General features: G+C 35.1%; 1 protein-coding gene across 1 annotated transcript in view; it reads left to right on the forward strand.

The window, feature by feature from the left end:
- The window catches only part of ATRNL1 (attractin like 1), a gene marked incomplete at both ends in the record, with an annotated part of 499,083 nt that overhangs the window by 265,157 nt on the left and 209,572 nt on the right, over positions 1-24,354 (forward strand). Inside the window, one exon of the mRNA XM_084265269.1 lies at positions 12,357-12,435. Coding sequence (XP_084121395.1) covers positions 12,357-12,435 — 79 coding nt within the window. The remainder of the gene's footprint in view (positions 1-12,356; positions 12,436-24,354) is intronic.

Here is a 24,354-nt window from a genome sequence, read left to right on the forward strand (position 1 = left end):
TATGTGTACAAGTTGCAAAGTTAACGTCAGAAGTTTGTTTCCAGATAAAGTACATAGTGAAGTGGGACAAAAGCTGATGAAGAAAAAAAAATAACAAAAATTAAGGGATGTAAAAAAATATTAGGGTTTTCCTTTAGGCAATAACGTCGTTGTCCATTATAGCAAGTGACAAGCAGCTTTCTCAAGCACCCTGCCAGTCTGTCTCTGCAGATGCAGTTGGTGTGGCATGCTGAGCAGTGAGCGACACTGAAGAAATGAGCAATCTGTTTATGGCAGTAGAGAAATAGTCGGGGTCTGTGTGTTCAGGTGTAATAAATCACAGAAAGAGAGTGCTAGACTGTGTGCTATTAAATCTAATTATTCCTTTTGAGAAGAGACATCTGAATTCAAAGGAATTCTCCTAACGAGCGTTTTTACTGGAATATTAATAAAAATATTCCAGTAAAATTTCCTGGTACCAAATGAAGCATTTTGGGGGGATTTTATTTATTTATTTATTTGGATTCAGGGGTGTTGGGCTACATTCTGTCAGTAACAATCAAAAGTATAGAAAATCTTCTTGTAGACTCCAAAAGCCACACTAAAAATTACATTAAAAAGTAGCAACAGCATCTATTAAATTTTTTTAATCTGTATTTTATCTGCATATGGTCCCAATTGTGTTCTATATCATAATTGTTTTTCTAGGTTTCTAATAATTTTTGTGATATTTTTGGAAAAAGCTATGGTTTCAAAATTGTATTTCTTTCCTTACAGGTCTTGAGTCTTTTCAGTCAGAATTCTAAATATCAGGTTGAGGGATATAAGGGTTTTGTATCATTTATACAGTACAATTATAGAAAAATAATGATGCTTCTTTGGCCCAGAAATCTAAAAATCCCTACTCTATCTTCAGGAATATTTCATGTTGATAGAGCTTTTAATAAGGAGAGGTATGACTATTTTATGCCTACATTTCAAATATATTCACCTCTTTGGAAAAAGTTTTGAAAATATAATATAATGAAGAGAAAAGTCCTTTAGCAAGGATTTGTGTTAAATTTCTTGATTGTATTTGAGTCTTATATGCCAAAGAATGCTGACATGGCTTGATAGTTTCTAAATGTATTTTGTTTTTCTCTGATTTGTTGCCAAAGGATAACATCTGCACTAGAGAAACCTTGCAGTGAAAGAAAAGAATGAGGGGAAACATAAAAAATAAAATAAAATAAAAAAAAAAATAATATGAGTCTTTTGGCTTGGAAAGCTGCTGTGGCATTGTTTGTCAGTCCTTCTTTCCCAAATTCACTAACTATGATTTGAATGAGTCTTTCACCCCTCTTAAAATCAAGTTTTGAATTTGTGTAAATCACCAAAATAATTTCCAAAAAAGCTGAAGTGAAAGCACAACTTTTTTGAAATATATATAATATATTCAGTTCCAAATTCTTCTTGAAAGTTACTGCAGAAAATATTAAATTCTGTATTTTTGGGTTTCATAATTTAGAACTTTAATGGGCATAGATTTATTTTTTTCTTTTTAGATCTGAGGCTTCTATATACAACATCACTTGTTGAAAGAAATACAGAGTATTTCACCCATGAAGGGCAAAACCATAAAATTATATAAAATATGAAAAGATTTTCCATGAGTAAAAGAAACACGATCACACTTTATGGATGTGATGTTCTATTTATTCTATGGAGATTAATTTCAGTTTATGTTAGATTAAGCCCCTTTGATTGTAAATCTTCTTTATTTGCTGCTTCAGAAAGGTGAAAGGAAGAACTGCCGAGAGTTAAGGTTCACATCTAGAGCTTTATTGTGCAATATATTTCAGAATCCTTTTAAATGGTTTGCTTTTGTTTGATATTGTATTGGCAGAATGAAATGTGAATGTTCATCTTCCAAATAGAATCCTGATATAAGCTATATCCATTTTCCCTTTTTAGTTGTATATAAAGGCTGTTCACATAATTGATCATTCATTCATGCTTTACTATAGTAGCTTCTGGTATGGGTTGTGGTATATTTAATATGAAAAGACAGTTTTATGTGTATATACATGAATTATGTCTGTAGGAAAATATAAAACATATATGTGAATTTATGCATTATATAGTTAGTTTAAAATATTTTTTATTTGATAAATTTTAGAAATCCCCTACATTACCCATACCATTTTGGCACGTACATGTAATGAAAAATGTGAGGGTTTTTTCATAATTATTTCCCTGCAAATAACAAATTCTCTGCTCAAACACATTTCTTTCTTTCTTACCTTCAAGAAGTATTTTGATGTTTCATTGCACAGCAAAGACCAATAAACCCAAGCAGTTGTCAGAGATGATTTTAAACTATTATAGGAGTTTGTGCCTCAGGAGATGAAGGATTAAGTTACTTTTCTACATTCAATATATATATTAATAAATGATTTTACACAGATGTGATATCTGTTCTTACTAATGAACTAATATGTGTTATATTGATATTTCATTGATGCTGTTTACTTTAAAATATAATTTATACAAAAAGATGGGAGATTATTCTGTAGAATGATCTGTTATGCTGCTCTGGCAAAGTTCTCCGTTCATAAAAACATCTAATCTCTCTAATTCTAATGTACAGAAAACCAGGAATTTTTAATGTGGGAGTAGATTTCCCCCCTTGCCCATTGTCTCTGAAAATATTTCATTTATAAAGCTTGGGATCAGCAACGATCAATGTCTCATCTGCCAGGAAAAGAGTATGTGTTGACTTTCTGAACTGAATTTTTACTCAACAGCCCAATTAGTCTGTCCGTGGGTCCATTTTAGCCTGACTTCTTTTTTTTTATTTGATTTGAAGGGAGATAAGTACCAGTTACATGTTTTCAAGCAGAAGTATTCAGTCTGTGTGTGATTCTAAGACACAGATGTTATGAAAACAAAAATTTATATTTTCCTACACCAGGAGTAGGAAATTCTTTAGATGTGGTCTCCTGTTCTCCTCAGTTAAAAGGAGTGCTCCTATACTAGGTGGAAATCTTCACAAAAGTTTGATGTTTCTTTGAGATATAACTTGTGTCTGCGTTGATGATACTTAATAGGTGTTAGGCTGGCATTGAAGAACACTATGTTTACGTGCTAGAATCTGAAATCTGAAACCTGTTCTTTTATTTTTTCTTTATTTCTTTAAAATGCATGTTAAATACTCAAAATAGAAAAGCTTCTACCATTTAACAGTTGAGTTTATTCTGTATTCTGATCCCTATTGTATACACTGTCAGCCTTTTCTCACCTTAAAATGACTATGTGTGAGTGTTTTCTATACCTGCAGAGCTGTTCATGGCAATTACTTTGCTGTGTGAACTACAGAAAAGGGTACACAGATTTTCTATTCCCACCTTTAAGAAGTTTTGCATACATTAACTGAAAGTGCTTTCAGTTGGCTCTCCATATTTGAACACATTTTTTAATCCATGAGCTAAGGTATTTCCATTATGACCTTTTAATGTTCATAAAACTTCAGTTAAACCCTTGGTCAGTCATTTTATGAAATGCATCTCTGAGCACATGCCATTCCTCTTGATTGGCCATGACACAGTAAAACTGATCTAACATGGATAACCTTTGCCTTGCATTCTTACCAGGCATAGAGTTCTCCCTTGGAGGACCAGATTAGTAGAGGAACATATATCTTTATTTTTAACTGTTAGGGTCTTTTTTTGTTGTTGTTTGTTTGGGGTTTTTTTATGTGTTCCTTAATATAAGTTTTGTAGTTGTGGACATGTAAGAAATTAATTTGAGGACCAATTATATGAATTTCATGAGTCACTTTATGCAACACATGAATATATGGGTTTTCAGGACTGCATCCAAATATGGCATTTTAATCACTAATGTCTGAATAAGAAGAATTATCCATGTAATTAGTTTCAAATGAACTTGAAAGGTGTTGTGTAGCTTGTGCAAATTCCATCAGATAGACAAATAAGTAAATACAAATTTGCATTTAAATGATTTTTAGAGATACTTGACGTCTTAAATGCCATTGTAGATAATGAACTTTATATTCCAACTTTTCTTTCAGTTTCCATTTTGGGAAGTACAAACTGAGGACTTGAATCCTTTATATGGTTTTAGGACTAGAAGGTTCAGAGTTGAATTTATTTTCCCTTGGGTTCATGGAGAAACTATGGGCAAAAAATTGGAGCTCAGGAGCTATTCCTTTATGAAAACAACAGTGGTGGGATAAATCTGACTCAGAATGGGATGATATGTAGGCCGATGGAGAAAAAGCCCTGCTATACCTACAACAACAAAATACATGTAGCCAAAGAGGGAAATGTTGCCTTGCTATTAGCTGCTCAGTTCAAAATGTTGAGCGTGGGGTGCAGCCAGTGCATGGAACTGCTGGGACTGGTAGTGTTTCTCATGACTGGGAAGAGAAGGGAAGGACATTTGAATCACCTAGATGGTAATGCTGGCTTGGTAGGCTGTGTCTGTCGCTGGCTGTGGCAGCCAGAGCTCCCGTAGACCAAGAGACAAGCACTGATATGTCTTGGCCCCACAGGGTCAGCCATGATGTATTTCCCTCTAAATCTTCACGTGTTTTAGTTTGGAATTGGAAGAGTTCATTCCCGGAATCATTCAGAATTGCTAATCATTGAAATATTCCTGCTGTAACAGTGTTTGTAAATCTGTGTGTGATCCAGAGCAATTTAATTAATCATTAAAACATAAAATTCTCCTACTGCTCTCATACGTATCAGACTCCTAATATTATGTTTACTGTGCTTTGTACTTTAGATAATCCTGCTGAAATCTTTGAAGCTGCTTGTCATGTGTATGTTAGTTAACACAAGCAAGGATGGCTGAACCTAGCACATCATAATCATAAACACAATGTTCTTGTCTTGTACAGTGAGAGAAATCAATTGCTGTGACAATAATTGCTGTTTGAAATTATGGTTTTAAAAAATAATTGTTCATTTATTTTTATTATAGAATCGTGCTTGCTTTATAACATATCAATTAAAATGTGCTCTATTTGCCAATAAAAAGATAGTAAATAATGTACCAGAAAAACAGTTCTTAGAAAAAACATTTACATGATCTCTTAGGAAACTTGTTCAATATTAATTTAAAACATTAAGTTAAATATGGGTTTTTTGCATGTCATTATGTTAAAAAGGTTTTTGTCATCAGCTTTTACTGAATACCCTTTTTCTTTGTTCAGGTTTAAAACTACCATAGTTAGTATGAAAGATGAAAAACGAATACAGTGTAGAGTCCCTGTTAAGATTGGCTTTTAGAGATGTGTACATGTTTGTGCTCGAGGCAAAGAAAGTGAGATCAAGGGGCATAGGATCTGTGGATCGAGAGGGGTGTTTAGCTCTTGTCTCAGCACAGCTGGTTTCAAGTACTTAAACAATAGTTGCCTTGACGGTAATTCCTGTTTTCAAAAGAATCCTTGGGAGGAACTTTTAAAATACGTGTCAGTGTGCATATGTGGGCAGTCAGTGGGACTGCTACACAGCTAATAACTTTATAAAAGTAGTCTTTGCTTATGTCTGTTAGCAAGCAGCATGGACACATTAGAGATTATCTGTTGAGTAAGATGGTGCTGAGGACCTGACATCCACACTATAGGCATCTTGTAATTTTTTTACTGTGGACTAAGTCTAGTTCAGTTCCATGGACTGAAAGCCCGTTTGTGGCTGGAAGGTACATTGCACTTCTTCCAGTTCAGTTTCTTCATCATGAACTCCAAGATTGTTCCAGATGTGAACCAAAACACAACAGTAGTGACGATTCAGGGGTTCATTCCAACGCCTGCACCTGATCCAGATAACTACAGCAGTGCAGGCGGACCCCTGGGAAACTAAGGACTTGTCTACCACATCTGTTTGAACATGGTGGCAGTAAACCAGTCAGCTGCAGTCACGCTAACAGTTTTCTTGTGAGTTGTTAGTCATGACAATCTGCTGGCACAGATATGCTGCTCCAAAGGTGGGCTTAACCAGGGATGGTTTAGGGACTCTGCACCACGCTCAGCCATGTGGAGCTGCTGAACTTTGTTCCACATCATAAACTGAGTAAATATGACCGGTGCTCAAAGCAGAACCCCACACAATTTTTAGTTTTAATAGAACTAGAAGTAAACTAGATTTTAGGGTAAAGTTTGAAAAAGTGTTTGCTTTCATCCTATATGGAAATTTATACTGAATTATTATGCAAATAAGTGGCTTAAGTACAATTATAGAAACAACAGTTATTCATGCATGAATGTTTACGTGCATTTTTAGACATTTTAATTTCTCTTTGCATGTTAAGTAATAAGAGAATGAAAAAAGAAATAGCAAAGGATGGAACATTTTGTTTTATTCTGTTTACCTTCCATGTACAGTACCAGTCCTTAAAATATTTATATTTAATTCATGAAGTAGTTCCTTTTACAACACTGCAAAAATAAGTAAATTACTTCATTTTAACACAGGTACTCTTTTGATAGAATATATAACTTATAGGCATTAAGATGTAATGGGGAAAAAAGAATTATGTAGTGTCTACAGTGCCTTCATAGAGCTTAAGGCATAAGTGTGTCATTAATTCAGCTAGTCCAACCACACTGACCATTGCATTTCAGATTTTCCCCTGTATTTATCCATGTAATTTGACATTGTTTAACTGTGATCTACAGGTTTCATTTTAATTTGCACAAACCAAGCAGCAACACACCCACTAATTCCCTTTGTGGTTTTTGATAGTGTTTAATCTTAGTTTTTAGCCTGTCTCCTAATCACATACAGTGAAAATTGTTTCTCAGTTATGGAAAACACTAACCTCACTGCTCAGCCAGGTCTGGGAACCACACTAAATGTGTCTAAATATGACCTCTGCAAATTAAAAATTTACTTTGTACATTGAAAGAACAGTTATGCAGGCAGCAGTTATTTCTTGCAGCTTTCCTTTTGTGTGTTTTGCTAAATCAATATTTCTCTTTTCATACCACCAAGAGCCCTTCAGGGAAGATCAACTCTCTAGCCTGGACCTTACTGCTAGACCCTGTTGTTCTATTGCAGTCCTTCCATGGCTGCTTCCTCTGCTGCATTGGACATAAAGTACTTGTTATATTCAGGGCTTCCTCTTCAGTTCATCTGTTCTCTAATGCTTTATTGTCTCCTACTTAATACTAAGACAATAACTTTCAGTCAGCTTGTAATAGACACCAGGTGATGAATTGCTCATTTCCCAGCATGCTTTTTAGTGTTCTCCCCTCTTTTGTTCCACATGGCTTGAAGGGGCAACTGTGCAAAGCTATGTCATTATCTTCTAGCGGATCATTTGTTCTAGAGAGTACAAAATCCTGGTAGTACTTGGACTTCTGCCATGTTAAGTGTGTCTTAGCATGATAATTGTTTTATTTGGAAGATTTACATTCAGAAGTGCAGAAAGTCACTCACTCCATCGTACTCTGGGTCAGTGTTTCATAAGCTATCTGCATTGCAAAGGCATCTATCTGTTCATTCTGGTGTCAGTCAGACTCTCAGCTAGAATCAGACATGATGGACCAAATCTGTGACCACGTAGATGAGTCTGTGTCAGCACATTAATTTTTTTTTCTCCTCGTTAATTGTCCATATTCTGTATCTTAGATTATGTGACCATTGATGCATGGTCAAATATTGTTTATCCATTATATGTAACATTATTTTATGGTAGAGAAAATACATCATCTGAGTTTAATTCAAATGCTTCCAGCCACTGTTTCTTACCGTGCATTTCTGTGCTAGGTGAATGAGAGCCTTGGTGTTTTCTCCCCATGGAAACTCACACACACTGTAGGCAAGTCACCGCTTGATCTTTTTGAAAAGTGAAACGATTGAACTTGTTAAATCACTGCCAGTAGAAGACTTTCTCCAACCTTTTAATATTTTTTGTGATGCTTCTCTCTATTCTGTGCTTTCAACCTCCTTTAGCAAAATACAAACACCAGAATTTCAAGAACAAGTCTGATAGCACCTGTTTTGACAATAGCTTGAAGAGTGATAAATTCATCTCCCAGGTACTGCTTACTACTGCACACCTGGGTATTTAAGGTTGTTTAGACCATTTTGGTTTCAGCATCCCAATAGCAATTCATAGTGAGCTGGTCATTCACGCCGATCTCTAGATTGCTTTGGAAATTATTTCATTCTTAGGGGAATACCTATCCTTTGCTCTGTAAATGAGGCCTGGATTCCTTGTCATTGGGAATACAACTTAGAATTAAAAAAAATAAAATAGAATAAATTGCTGAAATCCCTGCAGTTGAACACTTGGCCCACTGTATTATTTCTTTATCCTCATTAACATTAAACTTCTTTTTTTTTTTCTAGTCTTTATTTCATTCGTAGATCTCTCACTTATTATCAGTCTTACCAAAACTGACTGGTTCTGATACTCTGGGAGCCTTGCAAAGCCATCTTGAAATTTCCTTTCTTCATGTTGGTCTCCTGACAATTACTTTTTGAGCTTCCCAGTGGCCAATTATTTATTACTTTGCACAGTGCTGATCTATGTTTTGCCAAAGCATTTGTGATTGTGTTTTCTCCTCTTGCATCTATTCTGTCCTAAGGAACCTGCTTTGGCAGGGGGGTTGGACTCAATGATCTCTCGAGGTCCCTTCCAACCCCTACAATTCTGTGATTCTGTGATTCTCTGATCTCTGGCTTAAGGAGCTAAGTAGTATACTGGAATATTGGAGAGTGTCAATCTATACCTGTCCTGCTGTTACACTGTTTCCTTATGAAGTTAACGTCTTAAACACATCTCTTTTCAACTTCCTGTTATTTGAAAACCAAAGTTATCTGTACTCCTTTATACCTTTTAAATTCAACTTTGTGTTCTGAGATTAGATGATGGGTGCTTCAAGTTATGGACATACTATAGATTTATGAACTGCTATCCCAATCCTTCCTGTTTTGTTCTTTATTCCCTTTCTAATCTGCGATCATCCTATTTGCTGTTTTGACTGCCACTAAACATTCATTTGATATGTTCAAAGAACTATCTGCAATGACTTCAAGACCATTTTCTTGAGTGGTAATTGCTAATTTAGAACCTATCATTGTGTATTTGTAGCTAGAGCAGTGTTTTTTCTTGTGCACATTGCCTTCAGTTCATTGGCACTGAATTTCGTTCTCTTATTTTATTGCCAAGTCACTCAATATTGTGAGATCCTTTGCAGTCAGCTTTAATTTTTATTGCCCTAAATAAACCAAGGCCATTATCTCCCCACAGCTTGGAAACAGGTTAGTTTGACAAAATCTGTTTTCCATGTCTGTCTTCCCTTTGATAACATGAGTTTTGATATTTTCCCTTCTGATTATTTATATAAATATAAGTAATAAAAAAACTCAGAGATGAAAAATATTTCATGTTTACTTGTGAAGAAAAGATCACACAAAAGTGTTAAGTAAACTTTTTACATTGTCAGTGCTGTGATTTCCCATGATTTATATTAATTTAATTTAATACTATACTAATTTATATTTGCACATAGGCTAAACGGTGTTTTGACTGACAAGAAAGGTCAATGTGTGACCCAGCTTCATTGACATAAAGAGTGCAGGAGCAATTTGGCTGAAGTCTTTCAGCCAGAACTCCCAAATTTTTTTCTTTAACTAGCTTAAGTGAATTATTCAAGAAATTCATAAATGGGAAGGACATCGCTTTCTAAGGAAATAGATTCAGTTCCAGGTCATAATGAAGCAGTCACACAGTGCAGGGCTGTCTTAATTTCTTGTGTCCAGCTCTCTTGAAACATATTCATCTTTTCAAATTCCAGGAGCTTTGAGTTCATAATTTTAGGCAGAGTTGCTGAAGTTTTCCTAATTTACTTTCTTTGAAAGAACTATAGAGGAGGAGAGGAGCAAGTGGGTTTTCTTACCCTTCCTTCATGCACAGCATGCTAATTCATAGCAACATGTCAGCACTGTGATGTTGCCTCTAAACCTCTGCTGCAGTTACTAGCTAGAAAGTACAGTATATGATAAGGAAAACCTACCATATGCTATAGTATGCTGTTCCTGGGAAGGAATTTGTAACCACCAATTGGTTGAAAAATCTTGAAAGATGTTGCTGCAAAACTGGATTTATTCTGGTGGTCAGTAGGAGTTTTTTGTTCTGCTTTTCCCTAGACACAGAGTATAAATTCAGTCAGCTGGAGCTTGCTTTCAAAGGAGACTGGAGAAAGGGAAACAGCCATAAATTTTAAAAAGTGAAATCAGTGCATCAGCTGGAGTGATGCATTAAACAAAACAGTGATCGTTCTCTGATGATCAGTTTCTGTCATAACATTCTTTGTGCTACTTTGATATTTTGTCATACAAAACTCTTAAGGGAAATAGTTGTAGGAAGAAATACTGTGTGAGTAAAATGGTGTATCAATTAAAATGCTCTGGCTGTGTTGGTTCCTTTCAGCGAAAACCCAGGTAGAAAGATGATTTACACTAAGATTCATTAAAGTGTAGGATTGAGATTTCTCTTCTGAATTCCCTAAGGTTCCTCAACCAGCACTTGCCCTCTCGGATTCTTTTATTGCAGATCATTGACTCTTCCAACAGTTTTCTATTGGCAGAATATTTCTTAGGTATGCTGAAGTGTTCTGATCCATCAATCAGAAACAACCAAAATTTCAAGTACTTTTGTTTCTTGAAGGATCTGTGCCAAATTCCAATAAAAGCTCAGCATAGTATTTAAAATGTTTGACATTGTCTGTAAGGGGAAAGTCAAAGTTTTCACCTAGAAACAGATCCTTTAACCATATTTTCCTTTAAGGTTCAGAACAATCAACCTGCTTGGAGCTAAATAGACAGAATTAAATCTCTTAAGTAACAAGCTGTTAATTTTGACTGAGCATTCTATGCCCAAACCACTTTATTCATGTGGTTCTTTTCTTTTTCAAACTTGGCGTCACTCTGGCAGGCTTTCTCAAGGGTGTTCAAAGAAGAAATTGATAAAAAAGAATTTTGAAAGCCCATAGTGAAAACAGTTTTAAGTGAGTAAGATGCTGATGGAATGCCAGATTGATTTCTGTTGCTTTAACCGTCAAGGAAAGCTTGTGTTATGGAGACTGACTTTGAACATCCCCGGAGCAGTGGTACTTTTTGTTGACAAATATGCAGTGGTACAGCTGATTCCTTTGCTTGCAGACCATGGGATGATTGGGTGTTTACATTCCTTTATTGTAATTAAACAGGTTTCTAATAGTTTTCATATTATGGATTGATACTAAATACCATAAACTGTTACTTCTGGAGATGTATCTTCTAGACCATAGTTTCAGTTCTGTTTGCAGCATGATATAGGGAAACATTGGTGTTAAGTATTTCTGTTTATGCACACAGTAGTTCTCTGAACTATACTACTTCAGGGAATTTTGGATATTTCTCATGTTGTTTAAAGAATCAATTTTGGAGCTTTTTTTGGGAAAAAAAACCCAAAGAAACATAAAAAGCAAACAAAAAATGGATGACTAGTGTAATTCAATAGTTACACAATTAGATTAATTGCAGACACTGCACAGCATGAAAGTTCTTCACACAGCTAGGGAATCCAGATACTTTTATAAAAAACTGTCCAAGAAATCTGCTTACATTAGGTGTCAACTTCAGAAACCTTTTGTCAGTAACCAGAAATGCACTAAAAGAGATGGAGAGTTGAATGATTTTTTCTACCAAAATCCTTTATGGACTAAGCATTACAAATAGAAAATATTGGAGCAAGGGAGAACGCATGAGCTCTTATTGTGAACTGCAGAAGTTTAATAATTTAGATTTTTTTCTTCTTCTGTCTTTGGGACTATAACATGGTGCTATTCTTTGGGATATTTTCCCTGTACAATTCACTATAGAAATAATTTGATAATACAGACCTATTGTCATGTGCAAACCTGATTATTCAAATTATAGATAGTCACTGCATAGTTGTATTTCCTGCATCCTGGAAAGATGTTCAGAATTCAAAACCTGAGAGAAGTATAAATTAGTATAATTTTTTTGCTATAGTTCATCCACTTTTTCCATCTGCTATATGTGGAATATTCAGTGCATAATTGTTGAGAGTGTTGTGGGTATGTGGGTGGTTGTACTGGAGGTTATAATGACATGGTAGTAGACAGTGATGACATTTTATGAAGAAAACCACAGCATCAGAGATGTGCATCCTCTTTTGTCTTTGAACTTGGATGGTTGACTGTTGTTTTTCATCCTGGTAGAGTTGAGCTTTCCTCTATGTTTTGCAATTTTTTTTAACGCTTAAATGTATTTTCATTACCTTTGCTACCCTTAAAAAGAAGCTTTTTCAGACCATTATGTTACAATTACTTTTTTTTTTGTTTGTAATTGCAGTTGTTTCTTATCCTTACTGCTGGTAGCCGCTGTCGTTTGGAAAATCAAACAAACCTGTTGGGCTTCTCGACGGAGAGAGGTATCAAAAACTTTAAGATTATTGTGGTAGCTTTATCTTTCAGAATAAATTGAGAGCTTTGATGAACAATCACACTTCACTTTCTCCTACATACACAATTTAAATATCCCTCTAAACATTTATTATTTTTTTTTTTTACCATGGGCCATTTATGGTGAAGAAAACCTTATTTCTTTCTCCTGTCAAAAATTAAAGAAATTGCACCACTAGGTTGCAGAAAGCTAACTTTGCTTTATGGTGGAATATGTACAACAGGTATAGGCTACAGTTTCCATGGAAGGGAAATACAAGGTTTGTCTAACCTGACCACTTCAGGGCTGACCAAGTTTAAGAGCATCTGTTTAAGAGCATTGTCTAACTGCCTCTGAAACGCTGCCAGGCTTGGGTTGCTGACCAACTCTTGGGAAGCCTGTTCCAGGGTTTGAACACTCTCTTGGTAAATAAATGTTTCCTGGTGTCAGGTCTGAATGTTTCCTGGAATATTTTTGAACTGTTCCCACGTAGTCCTATTACTGTCCTCCCTCTCCACTTCTCTTGAGGAACTTGTAGAGAGCAACAAGGTTACCCCTCAGCCTATTTTTTCCAAAGTAGACAACCCCAGAGTCCCTAGCTGCTCCCCACAGGAAATTCCTTTAGTCCTCCTCTGGACACACTCAGGTACCTGAACATACTTCTTAAATTGTGGGGCACAGAGCTGCCCACAGTGTTCAAGGTGAGGCTGCACCGACACTGAATGCAGTGGGATAATCCCCTCTTTTGACAGGCCAGTTATACTGTTTAATGCATCCCAGTATTATCAAGTGTCTCAAAATAGTCGTGCTAAGTTGTATGAACACAGACGAGTGATATTGAAGCATCTCAAACTTTCTTGGACACTGATGTTATTACTTAGGTTGTTGCTATCAGCATACATTGGAGCATAAAGTAGGAGACAACCATCTCAACAAAGTTTCTATTTTTCTTTGTTTGTAATTTTTTGTTTAATTCTAAGCAAAATTCTTTCTCTATTGATGTAAATAGCTCAGTCATTAAAACCATGGCACATAAAGTCACCTTATTCTTTTGTTGTCTAAATCATTATGCCTGTGTTGGGACATTTGGCACAAATATTTGCTCTTAACGGTTTAAAAAGTTATTACATTTGGAAGTTTGGATGAAATTAAATTTAGGTTATATATACTGCTACATGTGTATAGCATGATTCAGTTATTACATTTGGAAGTTTGGATGAAATTAAATTTAGGTTATATATACTGCTACATGTGTATAGCATGATTCAGAGTATGTATACTGATTATTGTCATCTTTGTTCTTGTAAATAAGATACATGCTTTTAGAGAGAGGTTTTTTCCCCTTGAAACTTCTAATCTTCGCAGCTTTTGGAAACCAGAAGTGCTTAATGGTACTGTAATCTAGATGTTAAAAAAAAAAAATAAATTCATAGCATAAGTAACTTTTTTTTGTGTGTAGATCTACTGTGAACTTATGTATGCTTTAAAAGTGCCTTTTAACTAGCACTTAGAATTTTCCATCACTGAAATTATAATCTGCTAATGCCCAGGTTTAGTTTTGAACTGGTGCTATGAATCAAAAAATATATTATCATGGTTATTTCATTTAGGTGTTTTTTTATTCAGATGAATATTATTAAGCACATTCTCCCTCTAAGGGCATATATTTGTTATTAATTGCAAACTACAGATGAAAGTTACTTTAAGATACAGTATTCTGTTAATCTTATTCATATTTTACTTCAATTTGTCTCAATACTTGGCTTGCTCATACTTTTGTGCAACATTTTACTGTGATGGAATATAGCACATTAAAAAGGTTGGTATATTGACATGTTCAGGAAAAAAACATGAACATATGAGTTTACAGATATACAGAGTCTAGTCTATTTTCCATGGTTACTCTCTTGGAATCTTGAAATATAGTATTTTTCATGTTATCTGTAGGCATCATCCCATAAAGAACACATTCTTATATATTTTTTTTTATGTTTTCCAAGTTCTGTTTTTCTATTCTCGTCAAAAGCATGATGATAAGACTGTATGAAATCTCATATAAGATGACTGATAAATACAACATAAAAATAAATCAGCTTATGTGGAAGAGCAAAATAGAAAGAACTAGGTGGCAACTGGATTAAAATTGAGTCCTGTCTTTTAGTCCTGATCCTTGGTTTTCCTTGAACATAACTAGACAAGCTTAGTTTTCTCTCATTCAGAATTCAAAGCTACATGAATATGTAGTTTTTTCTTATTTTAAACAAGGTATGAAAGTACCTAGAGTGTGGTGTCATAATGAATTGCAAATGTTTAAACAGGTACCCTTTATTTTCAGTCTGCTGTTGCACATCAGCAGTTCATGTCAAATACAAGTTTTTGGTAACGTTTCATATAATACTTTCCTTTAATCTATATCAGAGAACTTGTTTTTATAGGTAACGTATTTTGTAAGGTTTTGGGATGAAGTGTTACAAATATATGGTGCAAAGAGCATACAAGTAGAAGGAAATCTATTTTTGAAAAGAATTCTGAAGTACCTACTTTTAAAGCCCACCAATTTAGCAGATGAGCTTTCCATCTCTTTCATCATTCTTAAAAGACTGGAATATTTAACTCTTTAGATGTCACCTTCAATACGGACACAGGCTACAGTCAGAAGTGAAATATAATAAGAGCACAGGCAACTATGAAAAAAGCATGTTGTTAATAGCTATTCTTCCATTTCTTGTTCATCACAGTGTGTTTCCCCTAGAGAAGGAGATATTTTACTATCCAGTTCTTGTGATCTTTTAGTAATGAATTTTGTCAGGCTGTTGAGGTAAGCAAATAAATTTTTGAAGTTTTTGTAGACTTCTGTGTGCAGTGAAAACTCGGAACTTTAGAATTTTTGCTATCTGACTTCAATGTTTGGCTAAATTGGGTCGTTATTGATTCCAAATTGAATGTAACATTGTAAAAAACTACTATAAGTATATGAAAATAAGTATCTTGTTTCTTCCAAAAGTCTTTAATCGCTGTTTGTCAACACTGAATTTAATTTCCTTTTTCCCATACCTATCGGCCCTTTGATTTAACTGGTTGAAATAATTTTTCCCTAAGCCCAGTCTTTGAGTTTTGGTAATTTTTTTGGATCATAACAAAATTTTGGTTCTCATCTTTTTTCTACTTACATGGCTGCCTCTTAAAATATACTTTAAGGTTTTTTTTAACATCTATATTTAACTCCTGGCTGAGCTCTTCTTCTTTCCTGCCTTCTAAAAGTGCAAGAAACTGCAGATAGACTTTCTCTCACCTTATACCATCAAAGTTATTCACCTTCTGCATTGAAAGAAAATAGGAAGTATCATTCTTTTATTTCATAGTTCCAAAAAGATCAATGAAACTTTGAGCAGCAGAACATGAACAACCTCCTGCCTGGCATCCCTTGACACCTTCCCCCACCCATCCCTCCCATGGATCTGTGACAACTTAAAAAAGGTTTTTAAGGAAGGCTGAATTAAGATAGAAAAATATTGCTCATCTGAGAGAGATTCATCCTTGTAAGGAATAATACAGAATATTGTGATTTCCAAAGCATTATTCTTATGGAGCTGTCTGTTTTTAAGAAACAGACTTGAAGGAATGGTCTCAAATTCCTACCTACAGAGCAGGACAACATTTGTAGGCAAGCATGGAAATTCATCTAGTAGTAGACAGGGCAAGACACATTTATTTGTCAAATAAGTTAAAAGGAATTTCTAACTACTGCAAGGTTTAGGAGTAGCAAAACATTTTTTGAAGAATCTCATACTGTATAGAAACATTGGATATGTACTCTAGGTTTTAATCTCTCATCCTTCTTTTCCTCCAAAGACAAACAAATCTTTCTACCAGTACTTTTCATGGTGAGATTTCTCTTGTTAGTTCACTGGATGAAAAACTGAGAGCTGTCATTTCCTCCCAAAAGATTTGTTAGAGCTCTTGTATTTTATATCCAGAGTTACCTAAAAGCCCATCCACGAAGTTTCAGTCTGACACTATTTTCCTTCTTTATACAAAATAAGATACATCACCCATATTTGCTAAATAAGAAAATTGAAGAGAATATTATTTATTGTCTCTGCATGTTTCATATCCAAAGTATTCATTCAGTCTTCTGTTGAGAATGGGTGGAAGAGAGTATGCTCACAGACCATTTTACTGAAAAGCTTGATAGGTTGCCTGACAGTTTTGTAGTGGCTCAAAGGTTTAGTCTCAGGAACTTCTGATTGAAAGGCACCACACTGCAGATAAAATTTGCATCCAAATGATTTCTTGTTAACAGTGTGTTGGACTTTTCGTTTTTGTTGACAAAATTACAGCAGGGTCATTAACAAAGCTCATTATAAACTACACAGCTTCTAGTTGAGATATTTTAGCAAAGTATTTGTCCTTCATAAGGCAAAGCAGTTGCTGCTCAGATGCCCTTTATACTATTCATTCAGCTGGTGTCTTAAAGAATTGCTCGTTTAATCTAGAAACATGTGATCACTGACATGCATACAGATGTATTCTTCCTCCCCCCCCACAGGCACACACAAAGTACATTTATGTGCCAACACGGTGTGTCTCATTACATACATTTGTGCATATTGGATCAGTCAATTAGTTAAATGCAGTTTTACATCTTTTCTTAGGAAAATCTCTGGTTTTACACATTATTATAATTACATCCTAGAAAGAGCTTACAAATCTTAAAAAGATCACTTAGAATCTTATTTCCTCATGTAATACGCTGTAAGTCTCTTGAGAAATGAGGAAATAATGCATGATTGCACATTTGTGTAAAATGTTTGAAAGCATAAGCATAGTATTGTATGTATAAAGTGCTTGCCTTACTTTAAAGGTTAATATCATTCCCTTATTGGAATTTTCCTTTTTATATATATAGCAGTTCATTATACAGTCAGCTGTGCACCATTTGCCTGTCTGAAAGAACAGTATATACAACCATAAAAACATGGAATTATAGAGACTGCTTACTTTATACAGTGTGTGGGTGCCACACAACTTATTGCTTCATTTTATTAAATAAGCTTATGTTTGTTTACACCCCCCCACACACATATACACCTTTCTAGACTTAATTTTGATATCAAGGTAGTTTTATTCTCTTGCATATTCAGAGTCTTAAAAACGCACAAATGAAACTGAAATAGACTGGTTCTTAATAACAGTAACAATTCATGCAATAGCTCTAGGCTCATTTCTATGGTAACCCTAATAAGAACAAGAAAGTTCAGTTATGTCGACAGAACTAACGAATGTACACAATATGTGGATTTCAGCTACAGCTTTTTTACTTTATATTGTAGTGACACATTTTTTAAGTATTCCTTCTAGAAAAGGGAGTAATGACTTCTGGTGTATGTAATATTGGTTAGGGAATGCAACATTGTTTAGTTGGAAAATATTAATACACCTAGAATGCGTTGGGTTCTTGAACAACAAATGAAAGGGCCAGAAGAATACTTTGGTTCATCTGTATGTTTTAATGTGGGCCAGGGACCACCAATAGTAGAAGGAAACTAAGAAATATCAATATATATTAAAATACCCCAATGTGTAATATTATTCATGTGCGTGGGTGACTATGATGGTTATGCTTTATGTTTAAAAGTTAACCTCACAGATCATTTTTCTTTTTTGGTGGCTTCTTGTCTGTTGCTTAGCAAATATCTTACACTCCTATATGTACTTACTCACAGGCTGTGTGAGTAATCCTACTGAAGTCAAAGAAGCTATTCATAGGACCAGAATCTCAACTTGTTATATTGCTCAACCTCTTCTCAAATCAATAGAGCTATGACTGCTTATTTCAAAAGTGGATCTAGTTTTATTGAGGATAACTGGGGCATTTATTTCAGGCTGACGTTTTCTGCATTCTCTCCAACCTAAAATTTAGGTTCCTCTCTGAATGAACCTGTCAAGTGATATGCCTAGTTAGTTGACACTACATCTTGCCTCAGGACTCCCTCTGTGGTTAGTATAAGAGACACCTCATGACAACTCATCTCACCCAACATTTTCAGTGTTCACTTTTATAATCTGACACTTGGGGGGTGGCTGACTTTTTGTTAACGTTATAAATAACCCAATGAGTCAAATTTCCTATACTGAGAGTTAATTTTTGCTTTAATTTTGTAAAATTGTGGTTATATTTATAATGGCAATTTCATAAAAATAAGCATCTGCTTGATTCCTTTATTAGCACTGCTCACATTATGCTTATTCTCTGTAAAGAATTGTTAAATGGTACCAGGGGCAGATCCAGTGTTATATTGGAAAGATTTATTTGGGGGGGTAAGTTGAACAAAGTTGGTCTAATGTAGCTTTCTCAAATCATACAGTGTATAGTGGCTTCCAAGAATAATTTTCATAGGAGTAGGGCCATGGGAATAAACACCCCATTTTAGATATCGATGGCTGTGTATCTCCTGCCACAGGCATTTTTTCTGAGAAGTGACCCTAGCTGTCTTGTGTCAATTCTACTTACGAATTACCATCTTTAGTAGGAATTCATCATGACTTGAGTGCATAGAGTTGACCCAGGTTTTGTTTGAGCCCCACACAGTTCTAAAGCTTGCTGTCCTTTAGGAGGATGACATAACCCATGAAGGCAAAGATCTGTTGGAATGGTGTTACAGTATGTAGGCTGGAGGAAATTAACTATCTTCAGAAAATCACTGGGGAGGTAGAGATAAAACCAGTTATGCATCCAGTGGAAACATTCCTTTTAAAATGCTATGGGTAAGCAATGCAAAACTTGAAGCATGGGATTAATATGTTGTAAGGCAAAAGCTAGGGATCTGGTTTTCTTTGCAGACTTTCCCTTCCACAACTTTATCAGTTTTACCTTAAAAACATCCTGTCCAAAGGAGAATTGAAAAACATTATATAATAGTATACTTTATCTTGTCTCTTGAAGTTGTCTTTATAGCTCAAATAGGTATGTAATTTTCTTATACATTATACTGGTGTATTTGGCAGGAAAATCTGGGAGAGAATATTTTTTTCTTTTTTAATTCATTAAAAAAATAAAATCTGTAATTTGGAAATAAAGAGTTGGCTTTACATTTTCTGGTGACCAAGTTTGGAACAGAAAGAAATAAAGCCAAATTAGGTATTCCAGGATGTATACCTGAGTCATGAAAATTCATTCCTACCTCTGGTACTTCTAGTCGTTTTTTTCTAAAGGTAAAGTATATGGGAACATGTTGAAGTTTTTTTAAATTATGTGTAAAGGACACAGGAAACCTGTGTGTGTGTAGATAAAAGACTCACTTTTAGCTAACACAAGGTAGTTATGAAATATTGCCAACAGATCACTCTGGTTTTTTCATACTGCAAAAACTCAGAAGGTAAAGAAGGTAACAGATGACAGTAGATTTTGCAATGAAAATTGTGGCCTGCTTTTCTTTGTAAAATAAATAAATAAATGAGGGAAAACCATAAACTATGTAGGTGTTTTAATTATATCTACATATGGCCAAGAGAAGAAAATTGTTCACTTTTCTTTAACGTAATAACCCAAGTCCTTTCTTATGTTTGCATAGTGTAGTTAGCCTGAAGAATCCCAAAAGGCAATAATCAAAATGAATTAATTTCATTGTGTATGATTCCTGGGTGAATGCATAGAGGAAGCTTGAATGTAGTTCTTAGTGACATTAACAGTACTTTAATGGTTGCAGTGTTGTGTTTGGTAGAATTTATTATCAAAGTAGAGATTTCTAAATATTAGTATAAAATACTGATGGAGGTAATATTAATGTTATAATGGACTGTAGTAATTCCCAGTATCTGTCACAGACCTGGTTAAATCTTCCAAGTGTACTAGGTTAAGTTTCCAAACTAACAGGAATCTAAAATTAAAAGTTATTTAAGAGAAAGAAAGAACTGGCCAAAATGAAAAAAAAGACTGCCTGAGGCAACTAGGCGCTTGGCAGAGCCTCAGGAGCCTTTGAGCTCTGTGGTCTGAGAGGTTTCCATGGGACTGGTTGTAAACATAAGAGCATTATAAGATTTTTTTTTTTTTTTTTTGCAATCTACCTGTCAGCAAAAAACAGCAGACAGTGAGAAAGACAGTCCTGAGTGAGGCCTTGGGAAGGAGCCAGATAACTTCTTTTGAATTTCCAAGAAGTCGCCTGAATTTGTTTCCACATCGCTAAAGGGATCAGGATGGTGAATATGCTCTTTGTAAATAAAGAGGATTGCACCAAAATAGTTGATTCATTTTGGTCTCTGAACAAAAACAAAAGAGCAGGTGTTGAATATCGGCCCAAAGTGGTAAGGCTATTCTTCACAATTCGATTTCCTCTGTGTTTGCAATATAGTGTCAATTTTTTGTCCCCTCTTACAACACAAACAAACCTCCCATTCCCCAGATCCCTGTAAGAAAGGAGTGGATTTATGTGCAAACAACAAAAATGCCTAGAAATATGGAAGAACTCTTCTATGAAAAGGGAGTGAATAAGTTTGAGGGCTTACAGTAAGAGCTCTTTGAGGGAAATGCAGTTGCTCCTCTTTAGTTCATCCTTTGCTTTTCTCAGAGTTCGGAGCAATTTTAGTGGCACTGCATAGACAGCTTTATCCCAAGTGTGTCACCTGCAGCAGGAGAAGCCTAAAGTGAGCTAAGGCAGAATCGTCCTTTCTCCAAAGAGCATGGAAGCAACTCAAAGCCCGAGTGTGGAAGGTATACATAGTTCCTCTCTCTTACGCTGCTTCTCTTTTCTACCCAAAGTTCTTCGTTTACAGTTGGTTGTTAATTATGACTTCTAAAAATGATATGAAATTCTGGTAGATTCCATATATGGAAGAGTCATTTATGGTCTGTAGAGAGCTGATGTCAGTATTGTTGGTGAACCTTCACTGTATCTGATTCCCCAATTTCTTCCACATCTGCTTCCAACTTCTTGCAAATATATGTATATTTAAACTTGATATTTAGGTACACTTCAGTATATGTGCAATTCAATAGCAGTAAAGAGGGATTAATATCAAGCCTAAATCTATTCCAAAGTGTTTGCATTTCGGTTTGCCTAGCATGGACAGTACCTGCCTTCTAAAATAAACTAGACTGACCTTTTTCTCTCTTACAGTTAGTGTTGATAATATAGACTTTTTTTTTCTTTCTTAAAAAAAAAAAAACAATTTGAAGGCTCTGAAGTTTGTTGTACGTGGACAGCTCCCTCCTGATATCAGAGCTTTAATAATATTCAATGCAAAGAGAACACAATGATCAATGCAATTGGACATTGCATTCAACGTATTTTTTTTAATTGCCTGCTTTATTAATTAGTTTACTCTCTCAGCATAACATGTACAGTGCCATGTGGCAGTATTGTTGCTATCAAAAAACTCTATGGGGAACTTCTCCCCTTTCTGTAGGTCTTTGTACATTCAAACATGCGTTGGTATCATCCCTCTGAGCAAACAAACAGTGGCTGTGGAGTTCATCTGGGCACCTTCTAAACTTCTCCCCCCTTTTCTATGCAAAAGGAAATAGTAAGTAGAAACGTGGTGACAAAGTGCCATATGTATGCATATTTCTTGATGAACCTCCATATACAAACTAGCAGTGGAATCTTAGGCTGGAAAAACACAAACCCCAAAACCATTTAGAAGAAAGCATGTGTGTACAACAAAGTCTACAAAAAGATAGAGTAGTTACTCTTTCCCAAGGATAGAATGACACAATGTTTATCCTTCCTGGAGCTGTGGGTTTTATTGCTCCAACAGTTCACAAACAATAGCTGAGTGTGACCTAATATAAACTAAGCTCATTACATTAATTTTCAACAGATAATTAATAATTAACATATAACCTTTGGCTTTCCTTTTATCTTCAAGTATTGACAGAAGTCACATAAAAACATACTATGTATGGAAAAAAATGCTTTGAAATGCAAAATACGATTAAAATGCATGTAATGTTATTTCAGGACTGCTGTGTAGTAGCAAAAATACTATAGGGAATATGAATATTTGAACAAACCATTATTTTTATCCATGTTGTTCAATTTATACCGAAGTAATTTCTGGAAAACAGAATACCATTGGACAGTTTGGGTGGAATTTATTGGATTGAGTGCACCATGGCAGTTAAATTGGAACATCAGTAAATTACTCTATACTGCTTTGGCAATCAATTGGCCCACATCTAATTAACACAAATGAAACTACAATGAACCCTGTATCTTGAGCTTTTTTGTTTTCTGTGCTCCACATACAATTTGAAAATCCCACTTAATTAGACTTATCATGTCTGAATAGCTGAAGTTTCTCAGTCTTTTATATTTGTGCAGCCACAGTCAGAAATACTACTGGAGGAGGCAGGCATGGAATAGCATCTCCCAGTCAGGAGATGTTTGGGTTTGGAAGATGGTCTTATAGGTGCCTTTGTGCAAATTGTTTCAATGCTTGGGCCATCAGTTTCTCCATCTGTAGAAAGGAATCAATTGTACAGGTCTTCTTTAAATGCTTTTCATTAAAGATGCTACTGCTGTTATTTGGGGAGCCTATTCTTATGACTGTTTTGCTTTGTTCCCCAATAATCCTGTTCATCCCTAGGCAATTTATTTAGGCATCTGTCTATGGAAAAGCAAGTGTAATGAACAATAGATTGCTCTTTTAATTTTTGTCTGGATGCATTGCTGCTAATAAGAGATACAAATGCAAAATAGTCCATTATTTTTATATTTCAGTATTTGATAAATATGTTATGAAAGTATCGAATACCTCATTTGTATTTCATTTTCAGCTTAATTAAAATTAATCACCCATTTCTTAAGGTTTTATGCTTTCTGAGTATGTTAATGAAGTACAGTACTGATTCTGCATTACGTTTTACTTACCATAATAATTTATGCCTTCACAAAGTTAAAAGAATAATATTTCCAGAACAGTGGGACCGTGTTAGAAACACCACCCCCCCAGTACCCATGCGTATGTAACCCACATGCAAGGATCAGACAAAACACATTTTGACTGAATACCTTAACAATTTCCATTAGGAATATTCCTAAACTTGTCCTCTTCCCCATTCACATGGAAAGCAAGTCCACATTATTAATATTGTTAATGACTAAATCAACCACGCATGAAATGTCCAAGTTTCACCTCTGATTGGAGCATCCAGTATGCTGTAAGCTCATAGAAAACAATGAACATAAATCTTTTGGTAGAAAGAGAGAAGAGCCAGGGAATTGCAGCCAGCAAATTCTCAGAAACATCCTTCAGCAAAAACTAAGCAGTTTGTAGACACCTATGATAAAAACCTGATTAAAAGCCTAGATGCTTCTCATGAACCAAATCACGTGAGATGAATATGCCTTTCGTCCAAGGCAGGAGCAAAATCCTTTTGTATGGAGGAGAAAACATCTGGTGCTTATATAGTTTGGTATTATAAAAGCTTTAAAAAGCCTGACATTTCAATAGGTAAGGCAAGGAGTCATTGATGATTACATAGCTGTGGAATAGGTGCGAAACTGGTCAGAAAAACATACTTAGATGTTCAGTATTAGTAAAAGAGGTGTTACCTACATCTTGACTGTAGATAACTGCATTAACTGCAGGTTAACTTCAAAGATTGGGTGTAACTCTAGAACTGGTAAGTGTTTTTATTAATGACCTAAGTTACACGGTTTGAGAATACATCAATTAAATTTGCAGATGCTAGAAGCTGGGTCCCAAACATGTTGGAGGCAGGATTGGGCTTCAAAATATTCTTTACAAGTTGGAGAGGCTATCTGTACTGCTGGTTGCAAGGTTTTTACCTGGGAGAAATAACCATCTTCACAGAAACAGCATGAGGAAAAAGCTGACTGTGCTACAATTCTTCAGAACTGATAGATGGCTTAGAAAGTTTCACAAGCTGAATGTAAGCCAAGAG

This window comes from Gallinula chloropus (assembly GCF_964237585.1).
Source record: "Gallinula chloropus genome assembly, chromosome: 5".
Taxonomy (NCBI): Eukaryota; Metazoa; Chordata; class Aves; order Gruiformes; family Rallidae; genus Gallinula; species Gallinula chloropus.